The sequence below is a fragment of the Zophobas morio genome, unplaced genomic scaffold (genome assembly GCF_036711695.1).
Source record: "Zophobas morio isolate AGI-343-1 ecotype UQ-CSIRO unplaced genomic scaffold, CSIRO_AGI_Zmor_V1 ptg000008l, whole genome shotgun sequence".
Lineage (NCBI taxonomy): Eukaryota > Metazoa > Arthropoda > Insecta > Coleoptera > Tenebrionidae > Zophobas > Zophobas morio.
The window spans coordinates 10,136,854-10,156,695 of NW_026972113.1; the positions used below are offsets into that span (position 1 = coordinate 10,136,854).

General features: G+C 33.4%; 1 protein-coding gene across 2 annotated transcripts; it reads left to right on the top strand.

The window, feature by feature from the left end:
* Positions 1–7,660: 7,660 nt before the first annotated feature.
* On the top strand, positions 7,661–17,977 carry LOC135125285 (potassium/sodium hyperpolarization-activated cyclic nucleotide-gated channel 4-like). Of its 2 annotated transcripts, XM_064050729.1 has the most exons (4): positions 7,661–7,780; positions 8,359–9,089; positions 9,140–9,434; positions 17,201–17,977. In XM_064050729.1, the coding sequence occupies exons 2-4, from the start codon at positions 8,409–8,411 to the stop codon at positions 17,917–17,919; spliced, it is 1,695 nt and encodes a 564-aa protein (XP_063906799.1). In that variant the 5' UTR covers positions 7,661–7,780; positions 8,359–8,408; the 3' UTR covers positions 17,920–17,977. The 2 variants fall into 2 exon arrangements, with proteins under 2 accessions (XP_063906799.1, XP_063906800.1); XM_064050730.1 differs by lacking the exon at positions 7,661–7,780 and having other exon boundaries at positions 8,271–9,089; positions 9,140–9,407.
* The last annotated feature ends 1,865 nt before the right edge of the window (positions 17,978–19,842 follow it).

The window sequence follows — 19,842 nt, forward strand, 5'->3', positions numbered from 1 at the left end:
ACAAATATCCCCAAATCGTCAAATCCTCAAATCCCCAGCACACCAAAATCTTCATATCCTGAAAACACCAAAATCTTCATATCCTCAAAACACCAAAATCCTCATATCCTCAAAACACCAAAATACCCATATCCTCAAAACATCAAAATTCCCAAATCCTCAAAACACCAAAATCCTCACATGCTCAAAACATCAAACTTTGAAATCCTCAAAACACCAAAATCTGCAAATTCTAAAAGCCCTAAATCCTCCTCAAATTCTCAAAATACCAAAATCCCCAAATCCTCCAAACACCAAAATCCTCATATCCTCAAAACATCAAAATCCCCAAATCCTCAAAATACCAAAATTCCCAAATCCTCAAAACACTAAAATCCTCATATTCTCAAAACACCAATATCCCCAAAATCTCTAAATCCTCAAAACACAATATCCTCAAATCCCCAAAACACCAAAATCGCCAAATCCCCAAATTCTCAATACACCAAAATCCTCACATGCTCAAAACATCAAACTTTGAAATCCTCAAAACACAAAAATCTGCAAATTCTAAAAGCACTAAATCCTCCTCAAATACTCAAAATACCAAAATCCTCAAATCCTCCAAACACCAAAATCCTCATATCCTCAAAACATCAAAATCCCCAAATCCTCAAAATATCAAAATTCCCAAATCCTCAAAACACTAAAATCCTCAAATTCTCAAAACACCAATATCCCCAAAATCTCAAAATCCCCAAATCCTCAAATCATCAAACTACCTATATCCTCAAATCCCCAAAACACTAATAAGATCTTCAAATCCTCAAAACACAAATATCCCCAAATCGTCAAATCCTCAAATCCCCAGCACACCAAAATCTTCATATCCTGAAAACACCAAAATCTTCATATCCTCAAAACACCAAAATACCCATATCCTCAAAACATCAAAATACCCAAATCCTCAAAGCACCAAAATCCTCACATGCTCAAAACATCAAACTTTGAAATCCTCAAAACACCAAAATCTGCAAATTCTAAAAGCCCTAAATCCTCCTCAAATACTCAAAATACCAAAATCCTCAAATCCTCCAAACACCAAAATCCTCGTATCCTTAAAACACCAAAATCCCCAAATCCTCAAAATACCAAAATTCCCAAATCCTCAAAACACTATAATCCTCATATTCTCAAAACACCAATATCTCCAAAATCTCTAAATCCCCTAATCTTCAAAACACAATATCCTCAAATCCTCAAAACACCAAAATCGCCAAAACCCCAAATTCCCAATACATCAAAATTTTGAAATCCTCAAAATACCAAAATCTGTAAATCCTCAAAACACCAATATCCCCAAAATCTCAAAATCCCCAAATCCTCAAATCATCAAATTACCTATATCCTCAAATCCCCAAAACACTAATAAGATCTTCAAATCCTCAAAACACAAATATCCCCAAATCGTCAAATCCTCAAATCCCCAGCACATCAAAATCTTCATATCCTGAAAACACCAAAACCTTCATATCCTCAAAACACCAAAATTCTCATATCCTCAAAACACCAAAACACCCATATCCTCAAAACATCAAAATCCCCAAATCCTCAAAACACCAAAATCCTCATATGCTCAAAACATCAAACTTTGAAATCCTCAAAACACCAAAATCTGCAAATTCTAAAAGCCCTAAATCCTCCTCAAATACTCAAAATACCAAAATCCTCAAATCCTCCAAACAACAAAATCCTCATATCCTCAAAACATCAAAATCCCCAAATCCTCAAAATGCCAAAATTCCCAAATCCTCAAAACACTAAAATCCTCATATTCTCAAAACACCAATATCCCCAAAATCTGTAAATCCCCAAATCCTCAAAACGCAATATCCTCAAATTCTCAAAACACCAAAATCGGCAAATCCCCAAATCCTCAAAATACCAAAATCTGTAAATCCTCAAAACACCAATATCCCCAAAATCTCAAAATCCCCAAATCCTCAAATCATCAAATTACCTATATCCTCAAATCCCCAAAACACTAATAAGATCTTCAAATCCTCAAAACACAAATATCCCCAAATCGTCAAATCCTCAAATCCCCAGCACATCAAAATCTTCATATCCTGAAAACATCCAACATTTTTTTATAACTGCAGAGATTCATTGGTTATACCACTAACACGAATTTTCTCTATTTCAATAAGTTCGGGAAAATTTCCTGACTTGTGGAAATCTGCACGTGTGGTACCAATCTTTAAATCTGGCAATAAGCAAGACATTGAAAACTATCGACCGATTAGTATAATTTCAGTTCTATCGAAAATCTTTGAAAACATTGTGTCCAGTTTCATAAGTGATTCTTTTAGAAACGTAATCAGTGTGTCACAACATGGTTTTTGTTCTGGTAGATCAACTGAATCTAATCTCTTTGTATACATAAATGATATTTTTAATGCAATTGAGGACGGTTCGGAAATTCACTGCATCTACACAGACTTCCACAAGGCGTTTGATTCTGTTGATCACACAATTTTGATACACAAACTTCTACTCTACGGCGTTCGTGATCCTTTACTTTCATGGATTCAATCTTATATCAGTCATCGTCTACATTTTGTACAATTAATGAAGTTCAAGTCATCTACCTACGAATCAACATCTGGAGTTCCTCAAGGCTCGGTTATAGGACCACTTTTATTTAATATCTTCATTAACGATATCTGCTTGAATTTCAACTCAAATTCCTTACTGTATGCAGATGACTTGAAGTTATATAAGAAGATTGATTCCATGTATGACATAAATACTTTGACAAATGATCTTATATGTCTTAACGATTGGTGTAAACTCAATCATATGTCTCTTAACATTAAAAAATGCAAAGCAATGTGCTTTAGTCGCAAAAGTCGTCCCTCAGTTCCATTGTACCTACTAGAAAATACGCCCCTAGACATAGTTAGCAATGCCAAGGATTTGGGTATCTATTTAGACACTAAATTATCTTTCGTCAGTCACTGTGAATATGTTGTTTCTAGAGGTAGAAAACTTTTGGGGTGTTTAAAGCGGTGGACGGTGAACTTCAGTAACATCAGAACCATTCTGATATTATACTATTCGTTAGTCCGATCGATATTGGAATTCAATTGTGTCAACTGGTCACCGTTTTATATCACTCACATAAGCCGAATTGAAGCTGTCCAAGTCAAACTTTTAAAATATGTCAAATATAAGTTGTGTGGTGATGGTATTGTGTTAGCAGATACAGACCTTGTTGCATCTTATCTGTCAGTACATACACTAGAAAATCGTCGTAAGTATCACAAACTATGTTTTCTTTTTAAATTATTAAATGGTTTAATTGAAGCCCCCATATTGCTAGCGTTGGTAGGTCTTAATGTGTCAATCCGTAAGGTTCGTACGCCTAGGCTGTTTTTTATACCAGTTCATAAAACGAATTATGCATTACATTCGCCTCTAAATAGCGTTTTGATGATTGCTAACGAATGCAACACTTTAGAGTTTTTTGGTATCTCCCTCAACGCCTTCAAGAAAGAATGTCGCAAATTGTTACTATTATGTTAATATGAATTGTTATGTTAATATTTTGTTATGTACTTTATGTAATGCCTTTACATCTTTCGGCGTAATAAAGCACTATTTATTTATTTATAAATCCCCAAAACACTAATAAGATCTTCAAATCCTCAAAACACAAATATCCCCAAATCGTCAAATCCTCAAATCCCCAGCACACCAAAATCTTCATATCCTGAAAACACAAAAATCCTCATATCCTCATATCCTCATATCCTCAAAACACCAAAATACCCATATCCCCAAATCCTCAAAACACCAAAATCCTCACATGCTCAAAACATCAAACTTTGAAATCCTCAAAACACCAAAATCTGCAAATTCTAAAAGCCCTAAATCCTCCTCAAATACTCAAAATACCAAAATCCTCAAATCCTCCAAACACCAAAATCCTCATATCCTCAAAACATCAAAATCCCCAAATCCTCAAAATACCAAAATTTCCAAATCCTCAAAACACTAAAATCCCCAAAACCTCAAAACACCAAAATTTTCAAATGCTCAAACCATCAAATTTTGAAATCCTCAAAACACGAAAATCTGTAAATTGTAAAAGCACCTAATCCTCAAATACTCAAAATACCAAAATATTCTTAAAACACCAAAATCACCATATCCTCAAAACATAAAAATCCTTTTAAAAAAACTGAAACAATCTGCGAGAATCTGAGACTGAGAAAACCTGAAATTTTCAATTTTTCGATTTTTCAAGTTTTCGATTCTTCAATTTTTCATTTCTTTAATAAATATTGGGTTTGCAATTTCTTGCTTCGGTTTTTTATTTAATTTTACTATTTTTCTATTTTTCAAAGTCCGGATTTTATGTTGTTTTGTTTTTTCAATGTTCCGATTTTATAATTTTTCATTTTTTTTTCAAATTTTCCTTTCTTCAGTTTTTCTACGTGCAATTTTTCAATTTTTAATTATTTTTGTTTCTTTACATTTTACAGTTTTTTGATATAGTAAAACGGTTTTCGGTTTGATTATCATATATGAATAGTTACTTACCATATTTGAACATTATAAACAATATTAATTATGTCTAAATTATATTTAATTATATCGTGAAAATGTATAGCTTTGACCGATCAATTTCAACCGTTTCGAAATTTTTTCCAAAATTTAAACATTGTCGAGTAAACGAATCATGCAACCCGATAAAGTAATACTGAAGTCGTACTTACCCCGTTTTCTGTCCTTTTCCAAAAAATATCCATTTTCTTTCGTGTTCACAGCACCAACACAACACATTTTCACTAATATTTATTAATAATAAATTAGAAATGCGCGAAAAGAGTCCTACTTTTAAGCCAAACCGGAGCTCCAATGTTACTGCCATCAGACCGAAATCTAAACTGAACACAAGGGGCCGAAAAATGCGACCTTTTATCAGGTAGCTCACGTGACAGTGACGTCATCGTACGTCATAGGTTCTTTATCAATAGTGCCAACGCAATGTTATAAAACACTAACATTGCTGATTTAGTGATGACGCTTATCAAAGAAACGACTCCTAGCAAAGGTAGAAGATGCCGAGGAAAAAAAGGAAAATGAAGGAAAAATAAGTTAATAACTTGTCTTCACATTTTTTTGTCCTTATAAATAATAAATTAAATGTAATATATTTTTGTTTCCTTAAGAATACAAATTTAACATAGTTAGTCGAGTTACAAAAGTCTCTTTTGCTCCACGTTGGCCACCAGCGAGCGATTTTCAAGATTTTTGTGAAACTTTGCTGGTTTTGGATTTGAATTATCTGTCCTCGATAGTTGATGCTCAGCAAGAAAAATATCCACTTTCCTTCGTGTTCACAGCACTTAACACATTTTCGCTAATATTTATTAACAAAAAATTAGAAATTCGCGAACACGGAGCTCCGATGTTGCTGCCACCAAATCGGAATCAAAACTGAACATAGAGGAGCGAAAAAGTGACCTTATATCAGGTAGCTTACGTGACAGTGACGTCATCATACGTCACGATGAGATTGCAAAAATTATGTGTTCTTAGGAAAATGATTTTCGGTTTAATTATCTTAAATTGATAGTTATCATATTTAAACATTATGAATTATCTTAATTATGTTTAAATTTTATTTGATTATATCGCGAAAATGTATAACTTGGACCCAACAACTTCAATCGTTTCGAAAATTTTCCCAAAATCTAAACATTGTCGAGTAAACAAATCACGGAATCCGATAAATTAAAACTGAAGTCGTAGTTACCTTATTTTCCGTCCTTTTCGAAAAAGTATACATTTTCGTTCGTGTTTACAGTACTAACGCAACACGTTTTCAGTAATATTTATAAAAAAATAAATTAGAAATTCGTGAAAAGAGCCCTACTTTTATGCCAAAACGGACATCCAATGTTGCTGCCACCAAACCGAAATCAAAACCAAACACAGAGGACCGAAAAATGTGACGTTTTATCAGGTAGCTCACGTTACAGTGACGTCATCATACGTCACGTTTCATATTTTGGCTGGGAAAATGCCCATTTTCGGGGATAATTTAACATTGTGTAAACAAATTGATTTGTTTTGACGTGATAACGTCTTATAAATCGATGGAGCCGGCTGCACGCTCGAAAAAGCATGACTCATATCGTTACTGTCACGTTCCATGTAAGGCTTGAAGTGCAAGCGAGAACGCGGAACGAGCGACAAAGAGGCACAATCGGCCTTCGCGTTCGGCAGCGTTCGCCATCCGTCTCTCTCCTACTTGAGTGAGCGATGCGTCTGCGTGGACAGCTGCTATATTATACATAGTACATTTACATGTTTTGGTCGAGTATCAAGTGCAGTGAAAAGTGAATGTAGTGTCAATTTTGACGTGACAACGATAATATTTTAAGAATTTTATTTAAATTGTTTCGAACGACGATTTATTTTGCAGAACTGCTTACAAACGCACCATGGAAAAAAAGCCTGACAAACCAGAGGATGTTACGAATAAGCCTTTACCTTCAATGAGTGAACCCATGGAGGTTCAAGATGCTGTAGCATTTACTTTAGCAACGCCATTCGCGCAGCCAATAATCGCTGCTTCAAAATCAAAAGCCCAAAACCATTCCATCAGTATTTTCTTAAGACGTTGTCACGTTCAACTATCGTCAGTAAACCGACTTAACAGACAACCGAGTTTTTTAATAATTTCGGGTTTGTAAGAAAACGAGGTCCGGTTTAATTATCATACCTGAATGATTATCATACTTAAACATTATAAATGATATTAATTACGTTTAAAATTTATTTATTTATATTGCGAAAATGTATAGCTTTGATCAACCAATTTCAAAAAAGTTAAACATTGTCGAGTAAACAAATCACGGAACCCAATAAATTAAAACTCAAATCGTACTTACCATGATTTTCAGCCTTTTCGGAAAAATATCCACTTCCCTTCGTGTTCACAGCACTTAACACAAAACATTTTCGCTAATATTTATTAACAATAAATTAGAAATTCGCGAACACGTGCTACTTTTAACCCAAAACGGAGCTCCAGTGTTGTTGCTACCAGACTGGAATCAAAACTAAACACAGAGGACGGAAAAAGGGACCTTTTAACAGGTAGCTCACGTGACAGTGACGTCATCGTACGTCACGATGAGATTGCAAAAATTATTTTTCATATTTTAGCTCGCAAATTGTACATTTTCGGGATTAATTTCACAATGTTTAAACAAACTAATTTGTTTTTGCTAACCTCGTGTTCTTCGGGAAATGGTTTTCGGTTTAATTATCATATGTTAATAGGTATCATATTTAAATTTAAACATTATGAATTATATTAATTATGTTTAAATTTTATTTAATTATATCGCGAAAATGTATAGCTTTGACCCACCAACTTCAATCGTTTCGAAATATTTTTAAAAATTTATACATTGTCGAGTAAAAGAATCACAGAACTTGATAAATTAAAACTGAAGTTTCGGTCCTTTCGGGAAAAATATCCACTTTCGTTTGTGTTCACAGTACTAACACAACACATTTTCACTAATATTTATTAATAATAAATTAGAAATTAGAACATTAGAAAATACTTTGCCTTTTTTTCTTGTTCGTAATCTTCTTTTCGCAACATAAAACTTAAAACGTGTTTAAAACAGGAAATATGGATTTTGTAATTACGCTCCGCCCATCAGTCTGGCAACGAATGGAAAATTAATCACGATTAAGAACTGAGATCGGGGTGAGGCTTATCTTTTTTTATTGTTTTTTTTTTTTTTTTAGTTAATACATATAGTTTTCTCTGAGCAACACCGTCACTGAAGGACATGTTTCACATGGCAAGCAATTCTTGTAGAAAAATACGGATTTTACAATTAAATTCCGCTCCTTCGGCTGTCGACGATTAAGAAAAATCATCACAATTGAGATAGGATGGGTGGGTGGGGCTTATGTTTTGCATCTTTTTTTCTTCAAAATATATATTGTTTTTTCCCCATAACAAGAAACTGAAAACATGTTTAAAATGGTAATTTTTATCCCATATAAATGAAAATTAAAAATCTTGAAAATGAGAAAGTTCAGTTTGAGTCTGTAAAATGTGTAATATGGGTTGCCTAACTTGATTCATCAGTAATATGAGTTGCCTAACTTGATGCTTCAATGAATTCATTTTAAAGTGGAAGACTAGTCGAGAACGAAATTTTTATGTATTTATAATTATATTAAGCTACTTGTCTTGTAATTGTCTATTTTCCAACGAGAAACATTTTCTCTTTCTGACGTTAAAATGAACCCGACCAAGCATCCAGCAATTTCCAGAATCGCTCCATTCAAGTTGGTCATGCCACTGACATTCCGAATTTCCCAAAATGTCAAAACGAATCCCCAAAATCGGACGAGCCCAACGGGCCAGCGAACAAACCGAAGTCCGCCCCATCCCCAACCACGAGTGCCAACTCCCCCTCCTCGAAGACCTGGCCTACTACCGCATCTACCAGGGCCTCTTCGTCCTATGCCGCCGCCGACTCTGGAAGTGGATGACCGTCTCCCCCTTCGACCCCCAGAGCAAGAAGTACATGAAATCCGCGGCCCGCATCCACGAAGAGGAGATCCGCCACCTCACCATGCATCCCAACGTCATCCACCCCTTCAGCCAGCTGCGATACGCGTGGGAGGTGTTCATGCTGTTCGTCTGGGGCACCCAGTTCTTTTGTATACCGGTAGTGATAGCATTACAAGACGAGAATGTAGGCAAGTTCGTAATGTTCTACCTGGTGCTGTGTTTCTTTTGCCACGTGGACATCATGATGTGGTTCTTCACCGGGTACTACGACCACAAGAAAAACATGGTGGTGATGAAGGGGTGGCAGGTGGCCGTTCACTACATGTTCAGGTTCTTCTTGATTGATCTGGTGACGGCGCAGCCGTGGAGTTTGTATATGGCCTTTGTGGGCGCATTGGGGTCATACACCTACTACGTCGATGCGATTCTTCTGCTGAAGTTGTTCCGGATGCCCAAGTTGTTGGAGTACCTGCAGCGGTTTAGCGAGGTACAGTAGTGGGAAAATGTGTTGTCCAAGCTAACGCTAGTTTGTCGCAGAGGACGGGGATAGACTTCTTGGTTTCTCATATAAAGCTGATCACTAGCGTGCTTTGGGTCGTTGTGGTCCTGATGTGGACCAGCAGTGTCACTTTCATGATCATTAAGGTGATAGCTCCTGAGGACATACTTACGACGACCATCGACAACATGCCGCTGTTGATGACCACGTTTAGAGTGGCGAGGGCGCTAATGGCGGTTGGCATTACCGATAAGCTGAATAGCGCTAATGGAGGGATGCTTATAGAAATCTTCGGCTTAACACTCGGTACTATTATACAGATCTTTGTTTTAGGTGCGTATATAATATTGCTTATAAATTTTTGGGTGACGTCATCGAGTTTTAAAAAAAGACATATATTATATATCGGGTTTTGGTGTGTATTTTGACTCCTTTTCGTAGTCGCATATTTTTTGGTTCCTTTTTGTCCTTTTTTTTTCCTCGTTCTTTTAGTCCCCTTTTTTTGTTCTCTTGCCTTTATCGTATTTTTTGCAGCTTTTATGTCGTTTTTTCGGTATTTTTTTGGCCCCTCTTTTATCACCTTTTTTGCAGCTTTTGTCACTTTTTTATCGCTTTTTTTGGTAGATTTTATGTCGTGCTTGTCTGTTTCGTCTTTTTAAATGTGTTCTTTATTATCGCTGTTTTGTTACGTTTTTTGGTCCCTTCTTTCACTTTTTCTACCCCTTTTTTGTCCTCTTTTATCGCCTTTTTTGCAGCTTTAATGTCGCTTTTTTGTCGTCTTTTTATTGTCTTCTTTTTTGAAGCGTATGTCTATCGCCTATTTTGTCCCGTTTTTTGGTTCCTTTTTCGTTTTTTTAATCGCTTTTTGGTTCCTTTTTTATTCTCTTCTCTTTATCGCTTTTTTGTCGCTTATTTTGGTCCTTTTTTTCCCTCCTTTTTCACTTTTTTTTTGTCGTTTTTGGTCCATTTTGTAGTTTTTATGTCGCTTTTTTGTGTCTTTTTTGTCTTCTCTTTTATTGCTTATTTTTGTTCAGGTTTTAATTGCGTTTTTTAAAGTCCCTTTTTTGTCCTACCTTTTATGTCACCTTTTTTGTTGCTTTTTTTTAAATGCCCTTTTCTGTAGCTTTTATTGCTTTTTTGTTGTCCCTTTTTTATTGTATTCTTCTTTATGTAGCGAATTCTTTATGGCTGTTTTATATCGTTTTTTGGTCCCTTTTTGTCGTCCCTTTTTCATTTTTTGTTATCTTTATTGTTCCCTTTTTGGTCTCCTTTTTTGCCCCTTTTTCTCTTCTTTTTCCACATTTTCTCACCTTTTTTTGTCTCTTTTTTTTTTTCTCTTTTTTGTCGCCTTTTTATTGTCTTCTCTTTTGAAGCGTATGTCTCTCCCTTATTCTGTCCCGTTTTTTGGTCCCTTTTTTTCGCGTTTTTTTAATCGCTTTTTTGGTTCCTTTTTTATTCTCTTCTTTTTATCGCCTTCTCTAGCTTTTATGTCGCTCTTTTTTTTACCGTATTTTTTATCGCTTTTTTGTCGCTTATTTTGGTCCTTTTTCACTTTTTTTTTGTCGTTATTTGGTCCTTTTTGTAGTTTTTATGTCGCTTTTTTGTGTCTTTTTTGTCTTCTCTTTTATTGCGTATTTTTGTTCGCGTTTTAATTGCGTTTTTTAAAGTCCCTTTTTTGTCCTACCTTTTTTTTGTTGCCTTTTTTTAAACGCCTTTTTCTGTAGCTTTAATTGCTTTTTTTGTCCCTTTTTTTATTATCTTCTTCTTTATGTAGCGAATTCTTTATGGCTGTTTTATATCGTTTTTTGTTCCCGTTTTGTCGTCTCTTTTTCATTTTTTGTTATCTTTGTTGTTCCCTTTTTGTTCTCTTTTTTTAATGCCTATTTTTAGTCGCTCTTGTCTTTTTTATTGTCTGTCTTCTTTTTGTAGCGAATTCTTTATCGCTTTTTGGTCTAGTTTTTTGCCCCTTTTTCTCTTTCTTTTTTCACATTTTCTTACCTTTTTTTGTCTCCTTTTTGTTCTCTTTTTTGTCGCCTTTTTTATAGCTTTAATGTACCCCTTTTTCTAGTCTTTTTTTCATTGCCTTCTTTATCTTATTTTTTTTTATCGCTCTTTTTGGTCCCTTTTTTGTCCTCCTTTTTTCACTTTTGTTTTTTGTCACGTCTTTTTTATCGTCCTTTTTTTAGCTTTTGTATCACCTTTTTTGGTCCCTCTTATGTTCTCTTTTTTATCGCATTTTTTTGTAACTTTTATCTCGCTTTCTTTGTTCCCTTCTTTTTATCGCATTCATATCACTTTTTAGTTCCTTTCTTTGTTTTTATAGCTTATGTAGCGCTCTCTTGTCTCTGCTTTACTCCTTTCTTTTTCACTTTTTTTACCTCTTTTTGTCTCCTTTTTGTTCTCTATTTTGTCGCCATTTTTTTAGCTTCTATGTGTTCCTTTATTTTCTAGTATTTTTTATTGCCTTCTTTTTCTTCTTTTTTTATCGCTTTCTTGGCGATATTTTGCTTTTTTTCACTTTTATGTTTTTTGTCACGTCTTTTTTTTATCTTTTTTGTTCCCCTTTTTTTCGTAATTTTTAGCTTTTGTGTCGCCTTTTTTGGTTCTTCTTTCGTTCTCTTTTTTATAGCATTTTTTTGTAACTTTTATCTCGCTTTTTGGGACCTTTTTTGTTCCCTTTTTTTTTTGTTCTCCTTTTTTGGTCCCTTTTTGTTCCCTTCCTTTTGTCCCATTCATGTCAGCTTTGTAGTTCCTTTTTTTTGTTTTTGCACTTTTTATAGCGCTTTCTTGTCGTCTTTTTTATTGTTTTTTTGTAGCGATTTTTTTATATCGCTTTTTTTGGTTGTTTTATTTCATTTTTTTGTCAGCTTTTTTTTGTCCCTTTCTTTTGGTACCTTTTTGTCTTCTCTTGTTTTTATAATTTTTTTTGTAGGTTTTATGTCGTTGCTTTTTTCAGCTTTCCTTATTGTCTCCTTTTTCTTATTATATATTTGTATCACGTACTTTGGTTCCTTTTTTGTCAACTTCTTTTGACGTTTTGTTTCAATTTTTTGTTCTCTTTTTTATCGTTTTTTTTTTGTACCTCTTGTCTCATTTGTGTCCCTTTTTTTGTCGCCTCTTTTATTGTCTTCTTCTTTTGTAGAAACTTTATCGCTTTTTTGTCTCGTATTTTGGCCAATTTTGTCCTAATTTTTTCATTTTTTGACTCCTTGTTCTCTTCTTTTATCGACTTTTTTGTAGCTTTTATATCTCCTTTTTTATGGTATTTTTTTAATGTCTTCCTTTTCTTGTCTTTCTTTTCTTATACCGTTTTTTTTTCCTTTTTTTCACTTTTATGTTAGCTTTTTTTTTGTCACATATTTTTTGGTACTTTTTTTTGTAGATCTTTTCACCTTTTTTGATCTCCTTTTTGTTCTACTTTTTGTAGCTCTTTTTTTGTTTTTTTATCGTCTTTTTTGTAGTTCTTGTCATCTTTTTTAGTACCTTCTTTGAAGTGTTTCTTTTACGCTTTTTTTGGTCCTTTTCTTTCACTTTTATCTAAGCTTTCTTTTTTCCCTTTCTTTTGCTTCCTTTTTGTTTTGTTTTTATTGGACAATAAGTTTTTTCTCGACTTTTTTATTATATACCGTATTTTTTTGTCGCGTTTTTTGGTCTCTTTTTTGTCCTTTTTCAATTTTTTGACGCCTTTTCGTAGTCGCAAATTCTTTGGTCCCTTTTTGTCCTTCTTTTTCTCGTTCTTTTAGTCCGCTTTTTTGTTCTCTTGCCTTTATCGTATTTTTTGCAGCTGTTATGTCGTTTTGTTCGGTTCCTCTTTTATCACCTTTTTTGTAGCTTTTGTAACTTTTTTATCGCTTTTTTTGATAGATTTTATGTCGTGTTTGACTGTTTCGTCTTTTTAATGTGTTCTTTATTATCGCTGTATTGTTACGTTTTTTGGTCCCTTTTTTCACTTTTTCCTCCCCTTTTTTGTCCTCTTTTTATCGCCTTTTTTGCAGCTTTTATGTCGCTTTTTTATTGTCTTTTTTATTGTTACCGTTTTCGTAGCGTATTTGTTTATCAGTTTTTTTGTCGTCTTTTTATTGTCTTCTTTTTTGAAGTGTATATCTACCGCTTATTTTGTCCCGTTTTTTGGTCCCTTTTTCGTTTTTTTAATCGCTTTTTGGTTCCTTTTTTGTTCTCTTCTCTTTATCACTTTTTTGTCGCTTATTTTGGTCCTTTTTTCCCTCCTTTTTCACTTTTTTTTTGTCGTTTTTGGTCCATTTTGTAGTTTTTATGTCGCTTTTTTAACTCGTTTTTTGACATTTTTTTTTGTTCTCTTTTTTTTGTCGCCTTTTTTTGGTACCTTTTACGTCGCTTTTTTGTGTCTTTTTTGTCTTCTCTTTTATTGCGTATTTTTGTAATTGCGTTTTTTAAAGTCCCTTTTTTTGTCCTACCTTTTACGTCACCTTTTTTGTTGCTTTTTCTTTAAACGCCTTTTTCTGTAGCTTTTATTTTTTTTGTCCCATTTTTTTATTGTCTTCTTTTGTAGCGAATTCTGTATGGCTGTTTTATATCTTTTTTTGGTCCCTTTTTCATTTTTTGTTATCTTTATTGTTCCCTTTTTGTTCTCTTTTTTTAATGCATTTTTTAGTAGCTCTTGTCTCTTTATTGTCGTCTTTTTTATTGTGTGTCTTCTTTTTGTGGCGAATTCTTTAACGCTTTTTGGTCTTGTTTTTTTGCCCCTTTTTGTCTTCCTTTTTTCCCATTTTCTTACCTCTTTTTGTCTCCTTTTTGTTCTCTTTTTTTGTCGCCGTTTTTATAGCTTTAATGTCCCCCCTTTTTTCTAGTATTTTTTATTGCCTTCTTTTTCTTATTTTTTTATCGCTGTTTTTGGTCCCTTTTTTTGTTTTTTTCTTTTGTTTCCCTTTTTTATCGTCCTTTTATCAGCTTTTGTTACACCGTTTTTGGTCCCTCTTATGTTCTCTTTTTTATCGCATTTTTTGTAACTTTTATCTCGCTTTCTTTGGTACCTTTTTTGTTCCTATTTTTTGTCACCTTTTTTTGATCCCTTTTTTGTTCCCTTCTTTTATCGCATTCATATCACTTTTTTGGTTCCTTTTTTTGTTTTTATAGTTTTTGTAGCGCTCTCTTGTCTCTGTTTTACCGTCTTCTTTATTGTCTTATTTTTGTAGGGAATTCTTTATTGCTTTTTGGTCTCCTTTTTTTGCTCCTTTTTGTCCACTGTTTTTTCACTTTTTTTACCTCTTTTTGTCTCTTTTGTTCATATTTTGTCGCCATTTTTGTAGCTTTCATGTCCTCCTTTTTTCTAGAATTTTTTATTGCCTTTTTCTTATTTTTTTATCGCTTTCTTGGCGATATTTTGCTTCCTTTTTTGTCCTTCTTTTTTTCACTTTTATGTTTCTTGTCACGTCATTTTTTAGCTTTTGTGTCACCTTTTTTGGTTCTTCTTTCGTTCTATTTTTTATCGCATTTTTTTGTAACTTTTATCTCGTTTTTTTTGGGACCTTTTTTGTTTTCTTTTTTTGGTCCCATTTTGTTCCCGTCTTTTTATCACATTCGTGTCATCTTTGTAGTTCTTTTTTTTTTTTGTTTTTACACTTTTTATAGCGCTTTCTTGGCCTCTTTTTTTATTGTTCTTTTTGGTAGCGAATTTTTTATCGCTTTTTTGGTCCTTTTATTTCATTTCTTGTCAGCTTTTTTTTGTCCCTTTCTTTTGGTCCCTTTTCGTCTTCTCTTGTCTTTATTTTTTTTTTGTAGGTTTTATGTCGTTGCTTTTTTCAGCTTTTCTAATTGTCTTTTTTTCTTATATTACATTTTTATCACGCATTTTGGTTCATTTTTGTCAACTTCTTTCGACGTTTTGTTTTAATTTTTTGTTCTCTTTTTTTATCGTTTTTTTAGCCCTTGTCTCATTTGTGTCCCTTTTTTTGTCGTCTCTTTTACTGTCTTCTTCTTTTGAAATTCTTTATCGCTTTTTTGTCCTCATTTTTTCATTTTTTGACTCCTTGTTCTCTTCTTTTTTCGCCTTTTTTGTAGCTTTTATATCTCCTTTTTTTATGGTATTTTTTTTATTGTTTTTTTTCTTAACTTTTATGTTTTTTTTGGTACTTTTTTTTGTAGATCTTGTGTTACCTTTTTTGGTCTCCATTTTGTTCTACTTTTTGTAGCTTTTTTTGTTTTTTTTTCATCGCCTTTTTTGTAGTTTTTGTCATTTTTTTCCTTTTGTTCGCCGTTTTTTATCGCCTTTTTTGCTTTTATATCACTTTTTTTTGTCATCTTTTTTATTGTCTTTTTTGTAGTGTTTTTTTACGCTTTTTTTGGTTCTTTTTTCACTTTTATCTCAGCTTTCTTTTGCTTCCTTTTTGTCTTGTTTTTATTGATTGTTTTATAGGTTTTATGGCGTTGTTTTCTTCGTCTTTTCTTATTTTCCCCTTTTTGTATATCGATTTTTTTGAGCTTTTGTTATTTTTTTTTCTCATTTTTGTACTCATTTTTATTGTACTGTATTTTTTTTACCTTTTTTTGTCCCCTTTTTTTTTCACTTTTATGTTAGCTTGTTTTGTCACGTCTTTTTTGGTACTTTTTTAATTCTTTTTTATCGCCCTTTTTTGTTCTCTTTTTTATCGCTTTTTTCTATAGGTTTTTGTGGTTCCTTTTTTGTCACCCTTTTTTTGGTCCCTTCTTTATATCTTTTTCATGCCATTTTTTGGTTCCTTTTTTGTCATTTTTTTTTCACCTTTTTTGTCGCTTTTTCATCATTTTTTAGTCATCTTTTTTATTGCCTTCTTTTTTTGTAGCGAATTGTTTTATCGATTTTTTTGGACCCTTTTTTCACCTTTTTGTCAGTTTTTTCAGTACCTTTCTTTTGATTCATTTTTTTTATTGTCTCGTTTTTATGGAATTTTTTGTAGTTTTGCAATCGGTTTTTTTTCCGTCTTTTGTTATTGTCTCCTTTTCTTAAACCGTGTTTTTTCGCCCGTGTTTTGGGTTTTTTCTCTTCCTTTTTTTCCATTTTTTGTCCCCCTTTTTTTGGTAACTTTTGTGTTACTTTTTTGTTCCATTCTTGTTCTCTTTTTTGTCATCTTGTTTTGTAGCGTATTTTTCATTTTTTTTGTTGTTTATTTGGTCCTTTTTTATCGCCCTTTTTTGTAATTTTTATATCACTTTTTTGGTCCCTTTTTATTTCCTTTTTTGTAACCTTTGTGTCGTTTTTTGACAGTTTTTTCCCTTTTTTTTGTGTTCTTTTTTTTGCAGCATATTTTTATCGCTGTTTTTTTGGCACCTTTTTGTCCTCAATTTTTCAGTTTTTGTTACTTTTTCTGGTCCTTTTTTGTTCTTTTTTTATTGTCGTTTTTTAGCTTTTTTGTAATCTTTTTTGTCCTTTTGACGCCTTTTTCGTTTTTTATAGTTTTTATGTCGCTTTTGTTTTCGTCTTTTTTTTAATGCGTTCTTTTTCTTGTACCGTTTTTTTATTGCGTTTATGCCGCTTTTTTATTGTCTTTTTTATTTTATTGTTACCGTTTTCGTAGTGTATTTGTTTATCACTTTTTTTTGTCGCGCTTTTTTTACTTTTTGCCGGCTATTTTTTGTCTACTTTTTTGTTAGGTACCATTTTGTTTTCTCTCTTTTTATCGCCTTATTTTATAGCTTCTGTGTCCCCTTTTTTTCGTATTGTTTTTCCTGTCTTGTTTTTGTAGTGTTTCTTCGTCGCGTTTTGTCTTCCTTCTTCCACTTTTGCCAGCTTTTTTTGGTTCCATTGCGATTATTTTTTGTCACTTTTTGTCGTCCTTTTTGTCACATTTTTTGTAGTTTTTCCTGCCGTATTTAAGAGAAGTATTGTCTAAATCGTATTAGAGTGGAAATACTATGAGAAGAACATGTGAATCATACAGTCCGGCACTTCACCTTTGACCAATAACGTATTATCAAAAAAAAAACTAGCACAAATTGGAAACTATATAATCTTGAAAAGTAAAGATTTAAAACGTGTAAGTTGTATACATTCATTGATGTGTTCTTCTCAAAGTATTTCCACTCTACTCTATTGAACGATCGTGGGTACTACACCTCATTAACCCATCCTCCTTTACCCTATTCAGCGAAAGTGATGCAGTACTACCAGAAGCGCTCCAGCTCCCGGAACAAATACCAGCACCTCCTGGAAGAAATCGACGAGTGCATGAAATACAAAGAGCTCCCCATCCGCCTGCGCAACAAAATCGCCCACTACATCGAGTTCAAGTTCCAGAAGCACATCTTCCGCGAAGAGGACGTCCTCAACAACCTCTCCATGGCCCTTAAGCACGAAATCCTCTACGAGCGCTGCCAGACCATGATCGAGAAGGTCGAGTTCTTCAAGGACTTGCCCCCCTACGTCATCACCCGCATCGTGTCGAAGCTCCGCTCGGAGATCTTCCTGCCGAACGACGTGGTGGTGGTGGCGGGCTACACGGGGCACGCGATGTACTTCGTCTCGATGGGGACGGTGGCGATGTACACGGGGGGCGGCAAGGAGATCTGCCACCTGGACGATGGCAGCCACTTCGGGGAAATCTCGTTGGTGATCAACGAGCCGAGGGTGGTGACGGTGGTGGCGGTGAGGGAGTGCGAGTTGTTGAGGTTGAGCAGGAGGGATTTCCAGGACGCGATCGAGCCGTTCCCGGATTTGTACAGGCAGATTCGGTTGCAGGGAATGAGTCAGTTGGAGAATGCGCTGCAGGTGGGGGACGAGAAAACTGATCTCCTGGTTACCTCGACGTCTTCTACCAAAATTAAGGGTGCCAAGGGTACCAAAAGCACTACTCAATTTGCGATTTGATGGATGTTTGCTTGGTTATAGTGTTGTGTTGTTTTTAATTAAAGACTGATTTCGTACATTGGTGTGTTTATTTGGTTGCATAAAAACGGGGCAACTTGTTAATAAAAAAAAAGTAAGGTTAGTGCTTTTATTTTTTATTCAATACGGTTGACAGTGGCGAGGTTTTTTGACATTTACAACGTTTAAACACTGTGTTTCAGGCCACTGAAGTTTTCCCCGAAAAGTCGGAAAAAAACTTTTAATAAAGGAAAAAACCGACAAATTTTGCTTGAAGTTGGTAGAACTGTCACTCTACTGACGTATTGACAGTGACGTTTCATTTAATCAAAATTCGTCAGCGCGTAAAAATGACAATGGCCGAAAATTCCTCAATATTGGTTTAATTCATAAATTAGGTTACAGAGATTTGGTAAAAATTTTGAAAAAAAATTGTTTTCTAAGATTTTTTTGTCATAAAATAGCGAAAACTTGACAAAATCCAGAAATGGAAAAATTTCTAAAATTGTGAAATGTTTAAAAATTGAGAACTCGAAAAATCTAAAATTCAAAAATCAAATACATAATTGAAAAATCGAGAAATTAGGAAATCCCAAAACTGAAATGTCGAAAAATTGGGGCAAAATATTGAAAAGCTTTTAAAAATCGAAGACTCAAAAAACCGAGAACTCGAAAAAAAGGGAAAAATTAAAAACACGAGAAATGAAAAAATCTGAAGTTTGAAAAATCGAAAATTTGAAAAGTTCCAAAACTCAAATACCAAACAATGGAAAAATCGAAGAAAAATTAAATAGCGAGAAACTGAAAAATTCCAATGAAACATCGAAAAACTGACGAATCGAAAAATTATTAAATCGAAAAGTCGAAAAATCGAAAATCGAAAACCCGAAAAACCAAAAAATTGTAAAATCCGAAAAATTGAAGAACTGAAAACCAGAAAAATGGAAAAAAAGAGGAATCGAGAAACAAGAAAATCAAAAAATCGAAAAACCTAAAATTCGAAAACTTAGAAACGCCAAAAATTGAAAAATCGAAAACTGAAACCCTAAAACTGAAGTCCGAAAAATTGGGAAAGAATAAAAAAAATCGAAAATGTGAAAAATCGAAAAAGCAAAGAATGGAGAAATTGAAAAAACGAAAAGTAAAACTCCTGAAAATTCGAATTTCGAAAAGTCCAAAATTCCAAAATTCTAAATATCGAAATGTAAAATTGAAAATTCAAATATTGAAAAATCCAAAATTGGAAAAAACGAAAATTCCAGAACTCAAAACGAAAAAATGAAAAATCGATAGTTATCGAGTTCGAGAAATAAAAAAAACAAAAATTACAGAAGATTGAAAAATCGAAAAACTAAAAAAATATCAGAAGATCGAAAATTTGAGAATTGCCAAAATCGTTGATGAGTAAAAAAATTAAAAAGTCTAAAAGCTGAAGAATGGAAAAATTGAAAACTCGAAAAGTGGAAAAATCAAAAATCGAAAAATCGAAAATTGGAAAAATCAAAAAAAGAAAAATCGAAAAATTAAAATATCGAGAATAGAAAAGTGAAAAAATAGAGCATTCGAGAATTCCCAAAATTCAAAATTCCGAAAAACCGAGAAATTAAAAAATCAAAAACTTAGAAACGCCAAGAATTGAAAAAATCGAAAAACTGTAAAACCATAAAACTGAAGCCGAAAATGCGAAAAATCGAAAAAAACAGAAGTACATAATTGAAAAATCAAAAATCGAAAAACTAGAGAATGGAAAAATTGAAAAATCCAAAACTAATAATACTCAAAATTCGAATTCCAAAACTCCAAAATTCGAAAACTTGAAAATTCGCAAAATCAAAAATTGAAATATCGAAATGTAAAATTGAAAATTCAGATACTGAAAAATCCAAAATTTGAAAATTCGAAAATTCCAGAACTCAAATCGACAAT